Source organism: Tachysurus vachellii, chromosome 3, assembly GCF_030014155.1.
Source record: "Tachysurus vachellii isolate PV-2020 chromosome 3, HZAU_Pvac_v1, whole genome shotgun sequence".
Classification (NCBI taxonomy): Eukaryota; Metazoa; Chordata; class Actinopteri; order Siluriformes; family Bagridae; genus Tachysurus; species Tachysurus vachellii.
The window spans coordinates 13,557,372-13,576,867 of record NC_083462.1 but is presented as its reverse complement, the minus strand read 5'-3'; the positions used below and the strand labels follow the sequence as shown (position 1 = coordinate 13,576,867).

The 19,496-nt window shown below is 37.9% G+C and overlaps 1 protein-coding gene across 6 annotated transcripts in view; it reads right to left on the bottom strand.

The window, feature by feature from the left end:
* Positions 1 to 2,343: 2,343 nt before the first annotated feature.
* The window catches only part of fam131ba (family with sequence similarity 131 member Ba), a 33,120-nt gene continuing 15,967 nt past the window's right edge, over positions 2,344 to 19,496 (bottom strand). Inside the window, exons 2-10 of one of the 6 annotated variants that reach the window (XM_060864893.1) lie at positions 18,870 to 18,907; positions 18,252 to 18,356; positions 13,071 to 13,106; positions 12,405 to 12,507; positions 7,707 to 7,925; positions 6,752 to 6,892; positions 5,640 to 5,929; positions 5,194 to 5,451; positions 2,344 to 4,221 (exon numbers count right to left, since the gene is read on the bottom strand). In XM_060864893.1, coding sequence (XP_060720876.1) covers positions 3,988 to 4,221; positions 5,194 to 5,451; positions 5,640 to 5,929; positions 6,752 to 6,892; positions 7,707 to 7,925; positions 12,405 to 12,507; positions 13,071 to 13,106; positions 18,252 to 18,356; positions 18,870 to 18,907 — 1,424 coding nt within the window. In that variant the 3' untranslated portion in view covers positions 2,344 to 3,987. The remainder of the gene's footprint in view (positions 4,222 to 5,193; positions 5,452 to 5,639; positions 5,930 to 6,751; positions 6,893 to 7,706; positions 7,926 to 12,404; positions 12,508 to 13,070; positions 13,107 to 18,251; positions 18,357 to 18,869; positions 18,908 to 19,496) is intronic. The other 5 variants (XM_060864894.1, XM_060864898.1, XM_060864895.1 and 2 more) reach the window with 5 other exon arrangements.

Here is a 19,496-nt window from a genome sequence, read left to right as displayed (position 1 = left end):
GTGGCATTTGCATCTGTCGTATTTGGCCAGTGTCTAAATTTCTGATGATGTGATACAATGGAGATCAAAATTGGTATGAGAGAACAGTAATGAATGTAGCTAAGGGCCTTTTTACACCTGGTCACTTCATGTGTTTTCTCTGATCCGATAGCTATCTGATTTGTTAAAACTGTTCCATTTACATTAGGCCACATAAGTGTGTCTTGGCGAATCGGATATCAATCCGATCTTTCTACTCCCGCCCAAAATGCAAATATATTTGACCTCATTTCCAGGGTAATTGAAATGGAACACGCTTTGGTGTATGCGGTTGCTACAAAAAACAGCAATTACTGTTTGCTGCATTTTCGCTGGCGGCAGCAGTGCATTTTAAGACCCAACGAGACACCTGGGTGAAAGATCGGAGCCAGCGCTGGTGGGAAAACATATTTGTTTCTGGCACGATGCACGACTCACGAGTCACCTGCGAGTGACGTACTTCCGTTTGCGGAAGTACGTCACTCGCAGTTTGAGTTTAGCGCAGTTTGAGTTTAGCGCTGACGTATGTGGCTTGAACAACCACATTCATTTACACCAGTACAGTTTCATCTGAAATGCGTCCCAGACCACCTCCTGAAGTGGTTTGAACGATCGGATTTATATCCGTCTCGAAAACGTTTTTACACCTGGTCTTTTTACGATCGGATCTTCATGCGATCACAATGCATAAAGTGACCAGGTGTAAAAAGCCCCTAAGAGAACGATTACAACTAAAATTTCCAGTCAAAAGTCAATTAACAGTCAACAATTAGTAGGAAGTGTACAGACCCTTACTTTGAATGACTTCAGCACATCTGTGGCCACAGGACGTCACTAGTCTCTCACACTGCTATGGTGTGATTTTGGTCCACTCTTTTTCCAGTCTCTTCCACAGTTCAGTGACCGTAGTGGGTTTCTTAGCCATAACTTTGTTGCCAAAGATTTTCTACAGGTTTTCTATTGAGTTTAGATCAGGAATCTTGGCTGGCCATTTCATTATTTCAGTGTTTTTAACTTAACAATATTAGTTAACAAGGAACTGCTTTACAGTACCTGTTTCGCTGTGTGACGGGGGCATTGTCAAACATGAAAATTGCTGACTGATTGGTTGATGAACGCATGCTGTCGAAGAAGGGTCTGATAAACATTTGCATTCATTCTGCCATGTACTGTAGCTACAGTATATAAGAGACCCGGATCCTGCTGTAGAAAACATCCCCCAAACTGTGACACTTCTACCTCCACCTTTCACTGACTTCTATACACTATACTATTCTATAATGTTTCCCATTGGACCCAAATGAATTAAACTTGCTTTCATCACTAAAGTGAACTTTGTACCATTTCTCCTCAGTCCACACAATATGTTGCTCAGCAAAGGTTAGTCTAGCCTTTTGATTCTTTTTGCTAGTGAGAGGTTTTGTCACTGCAGAGTGGGCTTTCAGTCCAAATTCTCTTAAACATCGAGACAGATCCTTGCTCTGTTCAGCGCTGAACTGGCATGCAATCCCAGCTGCAGTGTTGAACCGATTGCCCACTGAGATTCTCCGCATTATCCTGTCCTCTCTTGCATTTGCCTTTCATGGACAACCAGGCTTCTTGGGGGACTTGAATGAGTTTGCAACGTTGTAAAGATGCAATATTCTAGAAATTACAGATTTGGAACGACTATCTTCTCTTGCTATGGCTGAAAGGGTCATCCCTTTGGCCTTCATCTGGACAACCTGCTGCTGGAGGGTTTCCGTCACTTTAGAACGGCTCACCATCTTGTAAAGTCAGTGAAAACTGTAAAGTTTGGCTGCCAGTTAAATAGGTTAGGTTAAATAGGTTGTCAGATAATTAAAGAAATTAGCACCAGGTGCCAAGTTAACACCAATAACTGGGAGGTATCTGAAAATGTTCTCTGAATTATTGGTCTTTTTTAAATCTCATTGAATTTTTTTTTATTTTGTGCTTTAAAATATATGTAACCCATGAAATATACTGCTCTTTTACTCCTGTTTTGATCATTTCAAAGAGGACTAAGCAGTGACCTTGAAATATAAGAACTTGTAGGTTGTTCTTTAATTTTGATCTCCACTGTATGAGAGTAATTTATTTGTGCTTGCTTGTATGTGTGTGCATGTGTGTGTGTGTGTGTGTACATGGATTTTTCCTTTGGTTTTAATTGCAAGTGAAACAGTGGCACTCACTCACAATAAGATTTTTATTTACAACACATAAAAATACACACATAACAGATATCATGCCCAACCTCTCATAATAAGTCACCTAATATCCTTTTAGAATTAGTTCTTTTTAGAAGGTCATGGTTTAAATCTCCCTTTGTCACTAATGTTGACTTTTTCCCATGTAATAAAAGGTAAAAGTTAATAAAAATGCATATATGATACCTTTCCCTTCTCTACACAATAATACCATCCTCATAAAGCCTTTTATCCACCTTCTACTCATTTCTATTTTGTATAATGAAGTAGTCATTTTAAATAAATTAATTAATGAATAAACATTGTTTAAGTTGCATAATGGAATTTATCACCAGAAAATAAACACCGCTTCGTCACAGAATTCTACTTTAACAGGATTACCCCTGCATCAGTGAAAGATTATTTTATGAATCCATTCTCCACACTTATTTTCTAGTGATCTTCTCTCATTCACGTCCACAGAGTAAACAGCAAACTCTTCTAATAATTAGATCAAAGCCTACAATCAGTTCATTAATAGCACCTTCTTTCCTTTAGTTTCTTCCATTATGTCCACAGTCATACGGTCGGTCAATATGACAATAAAATAATGCACAATGTAGTTAACAGAATTTATCAGTATTTAATTTTCTTTATGAGTTAATTGGTAAACTGACTTTGCTGCAACATTGTGCTTATTTTAGCTGCTTCACATCTAAGATGGTGTTTCTCTGTTGGTTATAAGCAGCTTTTGGTTATGTTTCCACACATGATTGCGTTCAGTCTTCCGTTACACCATTCAGGTCTAATGAATCACTTGTTCTGCAGGTTTTATATTGAGACTGGTGAGTGATTGAAGCTGAAGCTGGTCTTCAGGTTTTAATTGTCTAGTTAAATAATTGTGATTATTAATATTCGGCCTATTTTAAATAAATAAACAAACAAACAAACAAACAAACAAACAAATAAAAAAATGAACAAAAACTTGATGGGACAAAAATGTAGTCACCAACCAAAACCATACCATACATTCTTTTATATTTATGATAGTGCATAAGTCTTATATGTATTTGTGATGAACAGTACAGCACTGGGCAGTATTGTGCTTGTGTATATGAAGAGTGTGTGAGTGTGTGTGAGTCTGCTGTAATTTAAATACATATGAGACGCGTCACACAACGTTATTGCCAAATGGTGATAATGGTTTTTGAGAATATAGCTTTATACATACGTACATGCAGTCATACAGTCATACCAACATACACACACACACACACATACACACATACATACATACATAGAAACATACATATTATATGTACATAGAAATAGATAATATTTTGTTGGCTTTTCATTTTATTACAAAAATCAATTTCAGTTATTACTATATGTATACTTGTAATTCAGTCACTTAAATATTCAGAATGCATGCACTTTCTTTTGGTTGTCTTGGTATGTTAGTATTGCACTGTTTTCTTGAGTTTCTCCTCCACTGGTGAACAAATAACATGGAATCATCTCTACATCTCCACTCTTACCATCTCTGTTAGTGTGTCCCTGCATTTAAAGAATGCAATTTTTCCTTTATCACTCTTGATGAACATATAAGTCAGTGCATCTCACTGTTCGGAGTCCTCCACTGTCTGACAGACAAAAAATGACAACATACACCTTGGGTGTGGTTGGTTATACATTAGCATAATTAGTTAATTATTTCAGTAAAGACAGTTCCATTTTTGAAAAGTTTCTTTCAGTTATCCTCTTGGGGGAAAAAAAATGAAAATTAATTGGTTGCCACAACAACCACAGCCCCTTCCTCCACCTCCTCTTCTTTCTCTTCTAGGGACTGGATGATACAGGATGTGACCTCGAAGGCCATGTGCTCAGGCATTGGCTCTGCGTGTGACATTGATGGACTCACGCCGCCAGGCATCGGACCCTCTCTATGAGGCTGTGTGGTCATAACCGGCATCATGGGCGTGGACTCAGGTTCCAGCGTTAATGTGATGTCATCCTCCTTGAATAAGACCATTGAGAAAAGAAAAGCATATCATTATTATTATTACCAAAAGAACTTCTTCCATACTTCCAAGATCTCGATCTGAAATGAACATGCAGGCACTGCTTCCATGTTTTGTTCATACTCATTGTTTCTAGTTTGTAAGTTTGTGTTTGTTTGTTCAGACATTTTGCCCTTTTTGGAATAAGATCCATGTCCTTGTATATAGAGTATGCGCACTGCATTTTCTACTTCATTGGGCTCGACTGTGTTTTTAATTACTCTAACGATCACCATTAGTGTTTAACTCAAAAAAGCTTTTACTTTGCAGTCTGTTTTATTTCTGTACCAGTGTTATAAAGAAGAGATGTGAATTATTTGTCCAGCAGGGGGCTCACATCCCTCTCCTGTTCCTGTCCTGTCCTGTCCTGTCCTATCCAAAATCATGATACTCTACATACAGAAACCCAACAGTGTCCTGAATAATCTTAACAGAAATAAATTCATCTCTTTATACTGATTGAAAACACCCAATAAGATTTGTGTTCTGACTACAGACTGGAACATTAGTGTAATGGGAGAAAGGCTTAATCTTTTCTTTTCTTTTAGCTTTTTTTTGGCTGAAACATAGCAACGGATGTTAAATACAGTATATACTTGTCTAATATTAGCCAAGTCAAACTCATATTGCTAAGTTTATTTCACTTAATGAACTTAAAATGTTTACACTGCCAGAAAGTTAAGTGGGAAAATCGAGAGTCGATGAGAGATCACTAATGTTAGATGTGGTGAAGAGGGTTTGAGGCTTACAGGGTGTCATTTAGAAGAGTTTAAAACATCTGACTGACCGTCATTGACTCTAGAATAACATGTTGATTGACTCGTCTGTCATTTTATTTGCCCAGCAGTTTAAACGTCCGCATTCTTCTGGCTGAAGACATTTTAAGACAATATGGTGTTTTTTTTATTATGAAACAGCAAAGAACACACCTTCGCGTCCTCTTCTTCTTGCTGCTCAGGGATGCACTCATTTTCTGTAACTAATTCCTCGCCGTATGATTCCGGCGTGTCCATTTCGGCCAAAGTTATGCTCATGTGTCCCATTATTTCCATCTGATGTGGCTCCACTTGTGCTGCTGCCCATAAATCAGCCAATCGTGGATGAGTCGGTGGACCCAAGCTATGAATGGTGCTATTGGGTGTCGCCTGCAAAGAATGGGAGGTGCTGTGTAGCCGATGTTCCAGTGACTGGAAAAAAACCCAGATTAAATTAATTAACACACCAGCTAATTAAAAGCTCCTTGTTGAAAATATACTGAAGGACCTACTGCACAGCCATTAAGCCCTAGTGCATGTGCTGTACGGTTCAAAGCGTTTGTGTTGCACTAGCACTAGTACTGCTACTGTTGTAGTACTGTTGTAGGAATTTTTCTAACCTGTTGCTGGTACTGCATGAGTTGCTGCTGCTGGTACTGCTGCATCTGAAGCTGCTGTAAGTGGCTCTGCTGCTGAAGTGTAAGGTGCTGCTGGGACAGATAGTGAGTGGAACAATCATAACCTTCTCCTGAAGCCCCACTGGCTAAGTAGGAGCCAGCAGCAGGAGAAGCCATGCCTGACAGCTCATTGCTGATTGGCTCCCAGGCATCAGAGGATGAAAGGCAGTACAGACCCTGGGACACGTAGGTGTGAGGCCACACTTCTGCAGACGAATGATGCAAAGGCTGATCTAAAGTACACAGAAGTCATCAGAAAAAGTGTTCATGAGCAACATTATCTTTGGCCATTGCATTCAGATTAAATGCAAATGATGGGCTAATTGTGTTCATTAACAATCAAGAATAAATTACACATTTAAATTTTAGTTTAGCTTAATGTAGCCATGCAGCTTAGCTTTATTTAGTATTACATTCAAGATGTTCTGTCATTATCTGTGTTAGCCTTATTTAATTTTTTTATCTTACCAAATAAATCGCACCTAAAAGTACTAAATAAATGACTAAATACCAAATAAAATTTGGTACCCATTACAAAATACCAAATAAAACCTGGTACCAATTACCAAATAATATCTGGTACCAATTGCCAAATGAAATCTGGTCTAGAACTGTAAATTCACCTAGAAACAGTATCCGTCAAAAACAAAGTAAACAAAAAAAATGAAACTTCTTGACTTCTTCTCAGCTCCAAACAGACTACAGCTGCATGCACCGTAATGCTGGAAACATCCAACTGATGAAGTGAACTCCAATAGGAAATGAACTCACTGACTCAACAGATCTAGTGATGGAGAGAAGAGCGAATCTCCTCCTGATTTACTGTAGCACACGTAATTCGGTTATACGCTTACTGAGCCGAAATGTACGTGCGCCACTCCAAAAAATTTTTAAACATATATCACGGTTTTCATTATACAAAACAAACTAAATCAAATATAATAAAACTGTTGTTTTTAGTTGTATTTTATTACCATTGTGCAACCCTTTAATTACTTCGGTCAGGATTACACACGTATGATATCGCACACACATGATCTGCTGGTTATCTTTACCTCTGCTGGTAATGCTCTCCTGATTAACTTCACTGAGGTGTGCTACACTGCCCTGGTTGGAGTCAACACAGAAACTTTCCCCATCCATAGAATTCCATGCCAGCAATGTGGCCTCAGAGATCGCAAACTGCTGCATCACTCCTGTTAAAAACAAAGAAGCCAAATTGTACTGTCATGCTGCATTAATGATAATCTCCTGAAATTCCCACCTCAAAGACACGTCATCGATACCGTAGAAAATATTTGGGATGTGAAGTGGTGGATTGTTCTCAGGGCAAGAATGTACCACAATATACTAAAATGGATGCCGTGAGATCACGAGTTGCAGTGCTTCATCACATAAGCTAAGACTATTTCTGGTCTTATAGGTAAAGAAATTCAATATTGGTGCAGTGGTGACTCTGAGTTAACACTCTGGGTTACTGAAGGTCAGAAACTGAGGGATTCAAACCCCAGCACTAGAAAACTGACTGTTTTTGACCCTTGAGCAAGACCCTTATTCCTCTTTATGCTTGGGGGCTGTAGTGTAACATGACAGCGTCATGTAATGAAGGCACATGTAAGTCCTAATATATTTATTTCTGTCATTTAAAAACCAAAGTTGCACCATGAAATAAACAGAAACATTGAAACACAGAAACTTAAACAGAGTGACTAAAAAAATGAACATAAAACTGGTGATTAAGTGGAAGAAAATGGCGCAAACAATGGAATAAGACATTGAAACAATGGGTAAGGTTTCCCTCTGATGGTCTGGAGGAGGCTTGTCTTTGGCTGACCGCGGGCTCTGACCTCAGATTTCTAATAAACAATAATTCCACAGTGCTGTAATGCATATGAAACGAATAAAGGTTTCTTCTTCTAAAAGCGCATTTCTTTGATAAAAGTATTTCTTTGATTTGACCACAATGTGTAAAATGTTTTGAAAAGCTTTTGAGGAGCAGCCAGTTTTTACCAGCAGCCATTCGTGCTTCCTTCTCCCCATCGCTCAGGTCGCTGTAGGCGTCATTCTCGAGTCTTCTTTCCCTCTCGCGGTGCAGGTTGGAACGACCTGCTCCCCCTATTGGCCCAGCAGATGGTTTGCCCCAACTCTGCCACTCAATCATGTGGGCTACACGGCCTTGAGCCATAGCTGTAGGTTTAGTTACCTTGTCTTTCATGGACCTGGTCACACCTACATACAAACAGATACAAAGATTAAGTATAAAACAAACATGAAGTGCTAGAGCTCAAGTCGAATGTTTTACTACACACTGTTACCACGTAATTTGTCAGTCATGTTTATTACTGGACGTGACAGCATGACTGGACTCATATTGGCTACCGTCGGTATGTTAATTCCTGAATACCGAGAGAAATCTCCTAGCAGGATGTGCTGTAGTTCATGAGATTTGGACACAGCTGTGGCTCTGCATGCTTCTGAATGGAGGGGAATGAGAGTATCCAGGCAATGTATTATGAATAATGATTTTTTCTTTTTTTTTTACAATAATTAAGTCACAAAAAAACAAACGACTTACATCTTTTCTATTTTAGTTCTCACCGAAGTCTAACAAGAAGTATTATTTATTTTTGAAAAGGAAAAGATGACACCAGCAGCTAACAGGATTCTTTCTGATGTCATCCTTTTCCTTACAAGTAGGAAGAGCTAACATCTTATACATGTTATTCCCCAGAACGTATTACTTTATAATTTAGTAAACCAAAATTCCTATGATAATAATTAAGATAAGAAAAAGATCTCTCAAAAAAAGTCTCAGTTATCAGCCACATTAAACTACATGATAATAACAAAAGACATTGTATTTGCAATGAGCCAGGATGACCAGAGACCCTGGAACTGTGAGCATGTAAGGCAAGGCTCTTTCTCTGGACAAACCTAAAAACAAATTGTGTGTGTGTGTGTGTGTGTGTGTGTCAGGCAGAAAGATGCATGGCCTGAGAAAACCCACTGGATGTTCCTGAGGCTGTAAACGGCAAAAGATTATTAAAAACTAAAGTCACTATGATTGAATTCTGGAAACCTACTGAAAATGACCAAAATTCACTTTTTCTGTCAATAATGGACTTTGACACCTTAAACCTCGAGATTATAATTGTATATTACCCTGGAGATGTTTTTATTTAGTCTAGTTAAAAACCCTGCCATGGTTATCTGCCTGCAAAGATCATGTTGGATAAGGAGCCAGTGTAATAACATTACATTTACTGCATTTGGCAGATGCCTTTATCCAAAGTGACTTACAGTTTATCTCATTTTATACAAGGTTACAAGGCCCTGGGATTCGAACACACAACCTTCCAACTGGTATGTCAGCACCACTAGGCTACCACATCCACAATTATAAGACCAGCAATAAATTCAGTCTCTCTAAAAGTGTCTGAAGCCTTCACAGCTGATCAGATCGACACAGACATAATGCTACATTTACACATACCGTGACTTGCAGCGACAGAGCAACCAGAGTTTAATTTTCAATGAGAGCTTAAGATTGGATGTGGGCTTGTCCATCTGAGAAAAGTTGAACTTTATGCAAATATGGAGTGATTTAATGCAGCGACTTCTGATCCAAAGGGAGTGAAAATGGTAGAACGACGTGATACGTGACAAAGATCACACACTGCTTCTCCTTCATGTAGAAATGCTAGTCACTCCACCCACTGAGAACTGATATCACTATGGCAACCAGTAGAAGGAACACCGACTGGCTGCTTTAAAGTAAAGCAGGGAATTAAAATCAGTCAATGTGTGAACGCAGCATGAACCAAACTGGTGGATGCGGTAGCACAGTGGTTGTGTTGAACTCCTGACCGGAAGGTTGTGAGTTCAAATCCCAGGTACACCAAGGGGCCACTCCTGGGCCCTTGTGCGAGGCCCTTACCCTTCAATTGCTCAGCTATATAAATGAGAAAAATGTGATGAGGACATCTGCCAAATGCTTTAGATGTAAACAGAATCAAATCAGTTTGCTTTAAACTCAGAGTAATCTAATCAAAAATTCCATTAAAAACAAGAAAATTAACCAAATTAATTAGAGACTATTTGTGTGTCCACCACCAGTCGAGACATCATGTTCTAATCCTGTGACTAGCAAATAGACTGATCTGGCGTTACAAATTTCTTATGGTTGTGATACATCCACCATGTGAAGGGTTTTCCCAGGCATCCACACACATTTATATATTATAATGATCCTGTGATATCTACTGTATATACAGTATATACATTATATCCTGATCCTGATGGGAGTGGCCTTGTCCACGTCCAGCACGACGATGACACATCAATAGGGCAGGAAGGAGGAGGAGGAGGAGGAGGAGGAAGAGGACACAAGCACCAGAGGCCAACCCATTTAAACATCTGTGTATGGGAGATTTTGGATTATTTGTGTTAGACAACACTGTCTGCCACCATCATCATGAAGTTTTGGAGGTGTTTGAGGATGTGAGCTGGTACGTACTTCAAAGCATCTTTGAGAGCCTACCACTATTTTCTATATCATATTTTGCCTCTTTGTTTTCTCTGTAACCTTTTTTTTTCCACTCAAGCCTCTGATCCATATTGGGTTGAGCTCCACTCAAGTGCTATAATAAAAAAAAATCACTCAAGTGCTGGTACATCATCACTGATGCAAAGATCCTGGTCTCCACTGAAGATGAGAATCACTCAGTCTATTAATTCTGTATTTTACTGATGATTAAATAAAGTAAAACCATTGGTAGTACATCCTACAATATTTTATTTTCATGCCGATCTGTAATCCTGCCTCATTCAACCCCATAGGTCCTGTTTTGGCCAGAAGGGACACGTATTTATTTGTTTAGTAATGTGAGAACAGACAAGTCTTCTACAGGTTTAACAATCAGAAATCATGAATTTTACTCAAACCCGATGTCTCTAATGGGATATTCTTTTGTGCTCTGAGATAAATCAGAATGAAGAAACTAAAGGGAAATGTCCAAGGCTACAATAAGATGTCAGACGTGACCAAAAAAAACAGGCAAATCAGAATTCATGAGACTTTTACATCTAACTTCAGATTTGTCAAAATTTCCTTACTAGATTGGAAAAAAGAAGGACAAGAGAGCAGGAAGATTTCAGTGAGGTAGTGATAGTGAGGTAACAGATGTTATAATCATATACAAGGAAAGACACATATCACAACCACTCCATATTGTTTTTAAGTAATCTTCAAAAAATGGCTGACCAAAAGAAAGTTATCACATTAAAAACAAAATTTAAAGAACCCAAAATCGTGGCTGTGGCTGAGTAACGTGTCATTTCTACAGTGAGCTTGAATACATCGTATGACACATTGTTCCTTTACGTTTAGGAGTATGATCTCTTCAGATTAATATCAGATACAAACCACAATGAAAACACTATAAACAACTGAACACAAAATTCAGATTTGGCCAACTAAAGATTTGGGCCATTTTTGTAAGGATTTTAAACACTTTTTAGCATCGTGAATCCTCTGTTCCCACTCATGACAGGAATTGGAACAAGGACAAGTATGACATCAAGAAAGCTTTTTATAGTGTATGAACATGAGGTCACCATCACACGATGAAAACATTGCTATTAATGTTGGGCTAGGAAAATACCACTAGTTCCAAAACTAAATAAAAGACCTGGCTGACTATGTACATAATGTATGTAAGTAGATCTACAAAGTTTCAGTATGGTTCATTATCTGGAAACATCCAGGAATCCATTATTATCACTGATATAATTAATAAAATGGCTATTCAGTGCTAGAACTACCGTTAACTCTTAACCTTAACCCAAAAAAAAAAAAACATTTAGTTTCTTTGAATTTCCATATTTATTTATTTATTTATTTATTTATTTATTTATTTATTTATTTATACATTTAAAGTTTATGTAAGTTTTCCTCACAGGAACCTGGTCAAAATTGCTATATATATGTACAGGTCTCTGGATGGTTGGGACACATGGTCCTCTAGACATCATCTCATTTCACTATGTACGGCGACAGCTATATTTGGTTGAAATGTCAATAACAGCTTGTCATAACTTGACAATTCCCCCACATGTTATTCCCTCATTTGGTGTATTTGACAATGGTACACTGATCTCTAACATTTCGGTGTTTCATTGGGTTGAGATCTGGGTTGAGGCCATGATTTCTAAAACATTCTCACTAATCAAATTATTTAGTGACTCCTTGTGTCCTGGTGTCGAGGGCATCCTGGAATAGACCATTCCCATGAGGGTAAAGGTGATCGGTCAGTATAACTGTCACACACGTAGCACAAGACAATATTAATATTCACGACAATGCAGTAAACTCACATCAGCACACTGGACAAAGCCACAAAGACTCATCAACACTCTGAAAAACAATTACCACAAAAAAACAAACAATACAATTCCCAGCAGCAAGCCTGTGGTTAATGGGTTGTGCAATTAAATGAACTGTTGTTTGTGGTCTGGTTGGATCTGATTGGGCTTCCATCAATGGCTAGCAGTGGCCATTGACAAGCGAATTTAATGGCAGCAGGATGTGAAACTGGAAAGGGAAAGGGAAGGGAAGACCCACAGGGGCAGCCATGTTGGCTCCACTCGCCATCTCCTCCACTGGAGCCAACATGGGGTCAGTTACCATCTACCGAGACAGACACACACCTGACACACCTGTCAGAGAGGACTTAGCCAGAGCTCCAATCCCATAGGCGTTGGAGTTCCTTTTGAGACGAGGCAAGATGGAGGTGGTATCCTCCATAGACAGCTGGCAGAGAGAAATGATGCAAGGAGAGAATATACATAGCAGATATGGAGGAAGAAAGAAGGAATGAGTATTCAAGAAACAAGACATGGACACACTGACTTATTTATACACTACAGTCATGTTTATGAAACATAAGATGTAAAATATTCATTATCCATACAGTCCAACAACCAGTATGTCAGATAGTAGAACTTATGATTTACATTAAATCAAGTGAAAGCACTAGCATCTATTACTCTAGCTCTCTAGTTAATACATTGATACTACTGTAAATACTGTAACAATAAAAATGTGAAAATAAGAAAAATAAGATTGTCTGTGCAATACCACAACACACACACCAGTACTGGCAGAATTGTCTGGTTTATTTCCAGCCTATTAAATATCAGGCCGTTTTGTGTGGCGTTAATTTTTATAACGCCTCTGTAGCGCTGTTTTTCTGAAACGTGTCATCCCTGCCATCTTAAATCTACTTCATTTCAAACAGGAAGTGATTGAGAAATGCAAAAGAGTGAGAAAACAGAGGTGGAGAAGAGTGACAGGACTACCAACTACTCACTCACATTGATTCCTTCCCATGAAAACTCTGCCCGTCCATGCTGGAGGGAAAGCAGACAACGAGACAAGAAGGAGTAGATGAAGTCAGAGGAGCAGGTAAATGGAGTGAAAGAGAGAACACACATATACAGAATCGAAATTTTACGGAAAATGATCTGCTCCCAATATGATTGTCCTTCTTTTACATTACTTAATAGTTAATTAGAGGTTTTAAGGACAGGAAAGTGCAGCTGTCTGGTATTATTATTGTTCTTTGTACCTTTGTGTTCTGTTTTATAAGAAGGATGAGACGGCTTTATCAGTAGACAAGACCAGCAGTACGTCTGCTACCCCTTTACTGTACCAAGAGAGTTTGAAGGAGCTGTTTTTGCTCCCTAACATCTGAATTAAACCAGTCATGGGCAGTCGCTCTGTCCGTCTCTTCTTCCGTCACTTTGGAAAAGCACCAAAGTGTTCAAAGTGAATCAGAATGGTCACCATGTCATGTCAGAAAACAGCTAAGATGATAGCTATGCTAGGTGCATTTCATTGAAAAAAGGTTACCTAGACCTTACAAGAAATTTAGAAAATGTAAATAATCAAATAGGTCTTCATATTTAAATGTATTTACGTTTACAAAAGAAAAAAAAATCATATCATGTACAGAATTCTCTACTCAACTGACCATTACTGTCACCCAGAGCATTCTGGAAGACTGCAGTTGACTGACTGCTGCTGATATGTTTAGATATGTAACGGATGAGGTAGCCTGGTAGTTACAGTGTTAGTCGTGAGATGGAATTCCAGGTCCACCAAGCAAGGCCCTTAACCCTCAGCTGTTTAAAACGTAAGTCGCTCTGGATAAGGGGCGTCTGCCAAATCCCATAAATATAAAATTTATACTATATGTTGACATGTCAATCATGTGTGTTCCTTTTATTTATTTCCACTTGCTAGCTGCTAGGTATACTTGCTACGTTTACAGTTGCTAGGTTACTAGGTTGGTCCCCTTTGAGACATCTCCCAGTCATCACATAGAGGAGCCGTGTGCCCAGCTGGGACAAAAATACATCTACACAATAAATAGTGAGACATAGTGAGAAAACAATCAACAGTCGTGCACTAAAAGAAATCAAAATGTCAGTGAGAATGAAATTTTGCTCTGTAAAAACAAAATGTACATTCTGCCATGTGTCAATGAATTTCTATCAGTTAATTAAATGCTGTGGAGATTTCAACATTGGTTGCTCTGCTAGAAAAACAGGTGACTTGATTGCTGTTTTGGCTCACTAAAATACTTCATTTCGCCAAAGACGTTTCAAAGCCTTAAGCCTGGAAATAAATCAAATATTACAACACGGAGTGTTTGTAAAATCTGTAATAAAAATTGGTCAGTCAAGTAACAAGGAGTATGTGGCGTATGTGGTAGCCCAGGTCCACCACTGGGCCCCTCAGCAAGGCCCCTAACCCTTAACTGCTCAGTTTCAAAATTAAATCAAATGTAAGTTGCTCTGGATAAGGGCATCTATAAATAAATGTTAAATATCAATAAAGAAAAAACAGTCCAATTTTTTCATATATATATATATATATATATATATATATATATATATATATATATAAAGCTAAATGCATCGAAATCAAAATCTTTGATTGCAAAATCTCAAATCTAAAAATTAACATAAATGTCATTTTATTATTTAAATACTTAAATGTTAAATCTAAATCCTAAATATAAAGACGAATCGTACACTAATCCTACACGATCCTCCAAAAATCGCAAAAAACGGCACAATCAATTTACAGGTTTTTCCCAGATTATTACGATCAAACCCTTTCAATAAAGTGATACTAAAATTTCTGCAGAGAAACACTTTACAGGTATTGCCTGAATTATTAATATCAAACTCCTAAACGTTTACTTTTAGATATAAGATTAGATTTTAGACTAGATATAAGATCCTGTGTTAAATACATATTAGAATTTAAACCGGTTAAAGTTTCAAGCTTCTTTATCCTAAGTCACCTGCTCAAGTGGACAAAATGGTGTTGCAGCATGCTAGATTGTTAGTATTTAGTGCCTCTAATTGTTGATCTTGAAGAACCGTTTATGGTTGAAGTTTATTTAAGATGCTGTTGTTATGTTAGCAATCTTACATCTGTTCATTTCTTCCATACTGTACGTCACCTTTCTGATGCCTCAACAGTCAAAACATAAGTGCTGAAAGAAATTGTTAAAATAATAATAATAATAATAATAATAATAATAATAATAATAATAATAATTTATGTGCATGAAAAAAGTGGAAATTTGACTTAGCAGCAACACATTATCCTTTAGGGTTTCCATAAATTACATGCCTAAATTACAGCTCTAAAGGGAGCCAAGCGGCGGCATCCTTTTAAGTAAATTACCCAGAACATTGGCATAATTTCTTAATTATAAAACTCATTAATTATAAAAAACATTATTTTTTTTTAACATACATAGAATAAATGACATACATAGAATAAATGACATACATTGAATAAATATACACCACGTGCACAACACCTCAATCTCAATTTCATATTAATGTGCATGTAATTTCCTACAGTGTATACATCAAGCACACACAAACACACAAACACACAAACACACACACAGAGTTTAACTTATATAACTAAATTTATAGCAGCAATATGAAAAGGGATTAGCTCACAAAATGTCTGAGAGTGAGCCTTCCCTGTCTTTGTAAGGGTTCGGCTAGCGACACCAGAGCGACACCGCCATTAGACAGGAAAAGAAGCGAGGTGGTGAAGTGGAACAATTCATGAGGGTATGTCTCCCAGGATAGAACGCCAGTTATACGACTATACCGTAGATAACGGCGGCCCTCTCAGGCAAGCTCCTGTGGCCTTTGTGAGAAACTTAATACTCTCATGCTTAATTGAGCAATATTATGTTATCTGTCACCTGGCTAGGCTAAATTCTCTGCTTGTTATCACCATAAATATAGTACAGCATGCAGCACCCTTGTGATTGACTACATTACACTAGAGTCAGAGATCTCAGAGCTTGAGTCAAAACAGCGTCTTATTATCAGTTTATTCAGAGATTTGATCGCTGGTATTGCCGCCATGGACGACATATTATTCTTATTAAACGGTTGAACTAAAATATTTTGCCTAATGGAAAAAAAAAACTAATTTGCATCATTTTAATGAGATATTTACCTGCCCAGATTTGTTTGAGGTTACTTTCAGACTAGCAGATGCTTCCAGATAGATAGATAGATAGATAGATAGATAGATAGATAGATAGATAGATAGATAGATAGATAGATAGATATTGAAATATATAGAGATAGATAGATAGAAATTCCACCATCCAGTAGCAACATACATTATGATCACACATTAAGGCCCGCCCACACCCCCACCCAAAGATGTGCAAATGAGGTAATTTAAAAAAAAGAAATATAAAATGTAAAATGTCTTGTAGCAGCAAGTGAATACAGATGAAAACCTGTACTAAGTCACTCCTAACTGTAAAGTTTCTAAGTAAAGTCTCAGATACACTTCTAAGGAAATCAGACAGTAAGCAAATCTTCTGGAGACTTTTATTTTGTCTGAAAAGAGGTCTATCGCTTAATATGTTACTTTCATTAACATTTCAAGTTCAATGCTGGGTTTCAGACCGACAGGACATAACAGAGTGCAATCAGAATAAGGACTTATACAGAAAGGGATCATGGGAAATAGTGGGAAGAATACACAGGAGGGGAAGTAAAAGTGGGAAAACAAGTCACAAAAATATCCTTATAGTAAAGACTTAAAACATGAAATATGAGCAAGGTCCAGAGCTGCAACCTGGAAGGAAAATTCTAAAGTTACAGTGCTTCTTACTCGTGTGCAATAGAAATTTTAAATGTAAATGTAAAATTAGTGTGGAGCCCAGGGAGGGAAGGGTTGCCATGTCTACATTTTTTACCCATAGTTCGGATACTGTTATTATTTTCTCTATGTGGTAAATGTCTTAAATATCGTATGAATGAAATGTAATTCAAATCAGTTCCATTTTTTTTGAGTAGTACTTTTAACCATAAACATTGTCTCAATGCATGAAATATAAATAAATTTAAGGAAATATAAAAATTCAGAGTAAAATGTTATGATGTGGTAGCTTACATTTACAGCATGTAGCAGACACCCTATCCAAAGTAACTTAATTTAATTTATACAACTGAGGGTTAAGGGCCTTGCTCAGGGGCTCAGCAGTGGCAGCTGAGGATTTGAACTCATGACCTTTCCGATCAGTAGGCAAACGTCTTACCCAATAGGCTACCACATCCCCTTAGCTTACTAGTTAAGGTGTTGGAATTCTGATTGGAAGGCTGTATGTTTGAATCCCAGGTCCACCAAGCTGCCACTGCTGGGCCCCACTGCAAGGCCCTTAACCCTCAATTGCTCAGTTGTATAAAATGAGATAAAAATGTAAGTCTGCCAAATGCTGTAAATATAAATAATTATCCCTAATGAGTATAAAACCTCTTGAGACAACATGAGGAAGAAACCTTCAGAGGAATCAGACTCATCCTCATCGGTGTGACAACAGTGAGTGTGATTATAAATCATTTCCCTTCTACAATTGTATATAGTCCCATGGGTTGTGTAACCAGGAGTTTCTCAGCAACTTATAAATCAGTGTAATTTTCATTTTTATTCACATTTCCAACATGTGGCAAACGCCTTTATCCTGAGAGTGCTTTTAAGTCTCTATCAATGAATATATCAGTACTGATACTGAAGAATACCATCAGCATGCTTGTGTTAAATGGAATATTTTACTTTATCCAGTTTATATGTTATCAATGATAAAACAGTGCTAAATTATGAGACGGAGAATTGAATCAGATCTTAAAAACGTTTTCAAATAGTACTACCAACCCCACTAAAGGATTCTATTCAGCAACTGTCATTCGGCTTTATCAGCGGCTTTATCATTACTACTGTACAGCTGAAATTGGGTATAATAAACACAGGTAACTGTAAATTGGGTATTTTAGGTGAGTGACTGGCATATTTTTTAGGTTTTGATATTTTAGCTAGATTTTTGGGATAACTTTGATTGGACAATGGGTAGGTTTTATTACGCAGATCTGGCAACCCTGATAGAGGGGGTATTGTATTCATGAGCCTGACAGCTTGGGTGTAGAAGGTGTTACCCAGTCTGACAGTCCTTCAGTGTGTACTGGGAAACCTTCTGCTGGATGGTAGAGGGGCAAATAGTCTGTGGGAGCCGTGTGAGGATCGTCCACAGTGCTGGATGTCTTGTGGATGCAGCGTGTGTAAAAAAAAAAAAAAAGTTGGGGTTTTGTGTGAATTTTTTTATGGTCCAATGACATAGAGTGAGATAGTAAAATTTTTAAGACAAAATTAATTACATAAATAAATAAACAATTATGGTGCCTAAGACAGTACTGTAAAATATTAATCTTTAGGAATTATTAAGTTATTATAGTTATTTTTTTAGGTATACATGTATATACTGTATGTTTTCATCTGAGAGAGAGAGAGAGAGAGAGAGAGAGAGAGAGCGCAGATTATATAAATTAAGTAATGTTTCCTGTAGTAATTGCGCTATAACGATGAAGGGCAACCAAGTCACTGGTACCATTCCTTTATCATTGGGTTTATATACTGTATATCAAAATACTTCAGGGATTAAATCAAGTATTTGACACATGGGGATTGATGCTGCTACACGTGCTCTAAAGCAAAAATAATGCATCTGTGAAGAATGTGTTAATGTAAATTCTATGTGGAAAGTCAGTAATTCTTACCTGATCTCCGTCTTTCTTGACAGGAACTGCATCTGCCGCTGAAAAGAAAAAAGGAGGATAAAAGAGGAATTAGGCCCCCAAAAAAGGATAAGCTAGTGCAAGTTCCATGACATCAAGTTAAAGCTTTTTTTTCATCAAAAATCCAAACCAACTAACAATCATCAACCTGCCTTCAGTGACAGAAAGGTTTCACCATCAGGACTTATTACACTCTCACTCACTCATTTTCTACCGCTTATCCGAACTACCTCGGGTCACGGGGAGCCTGTGTCTATCTCAGGCGTCATCGGGCATCAAGGCAGGATATACCCTGGATGGAGTGCCAACCCATCACAGGGCAGACACACACTCTCATTTACTCACACAATCACACACTACGGACAATTTTCCAGAGATGCCAATCAACCTACCATGCATGTCTTTGGACCGGGGAAGGAAACCGGAGTACCCGGAGGAAACCCCCGAGGCACGGGGAGAACATGCAAACTCCACACACACAAGGCGGAGGCGGGAATCGAACCCCCAACCCTGGAGGTGTGAGGCGAACGTGCTAACCACTAAGAAACCGTGCCCCCTCAGGACTTATCATCTATCATTAATTCAATTCAATTTTACAATTAACATTGT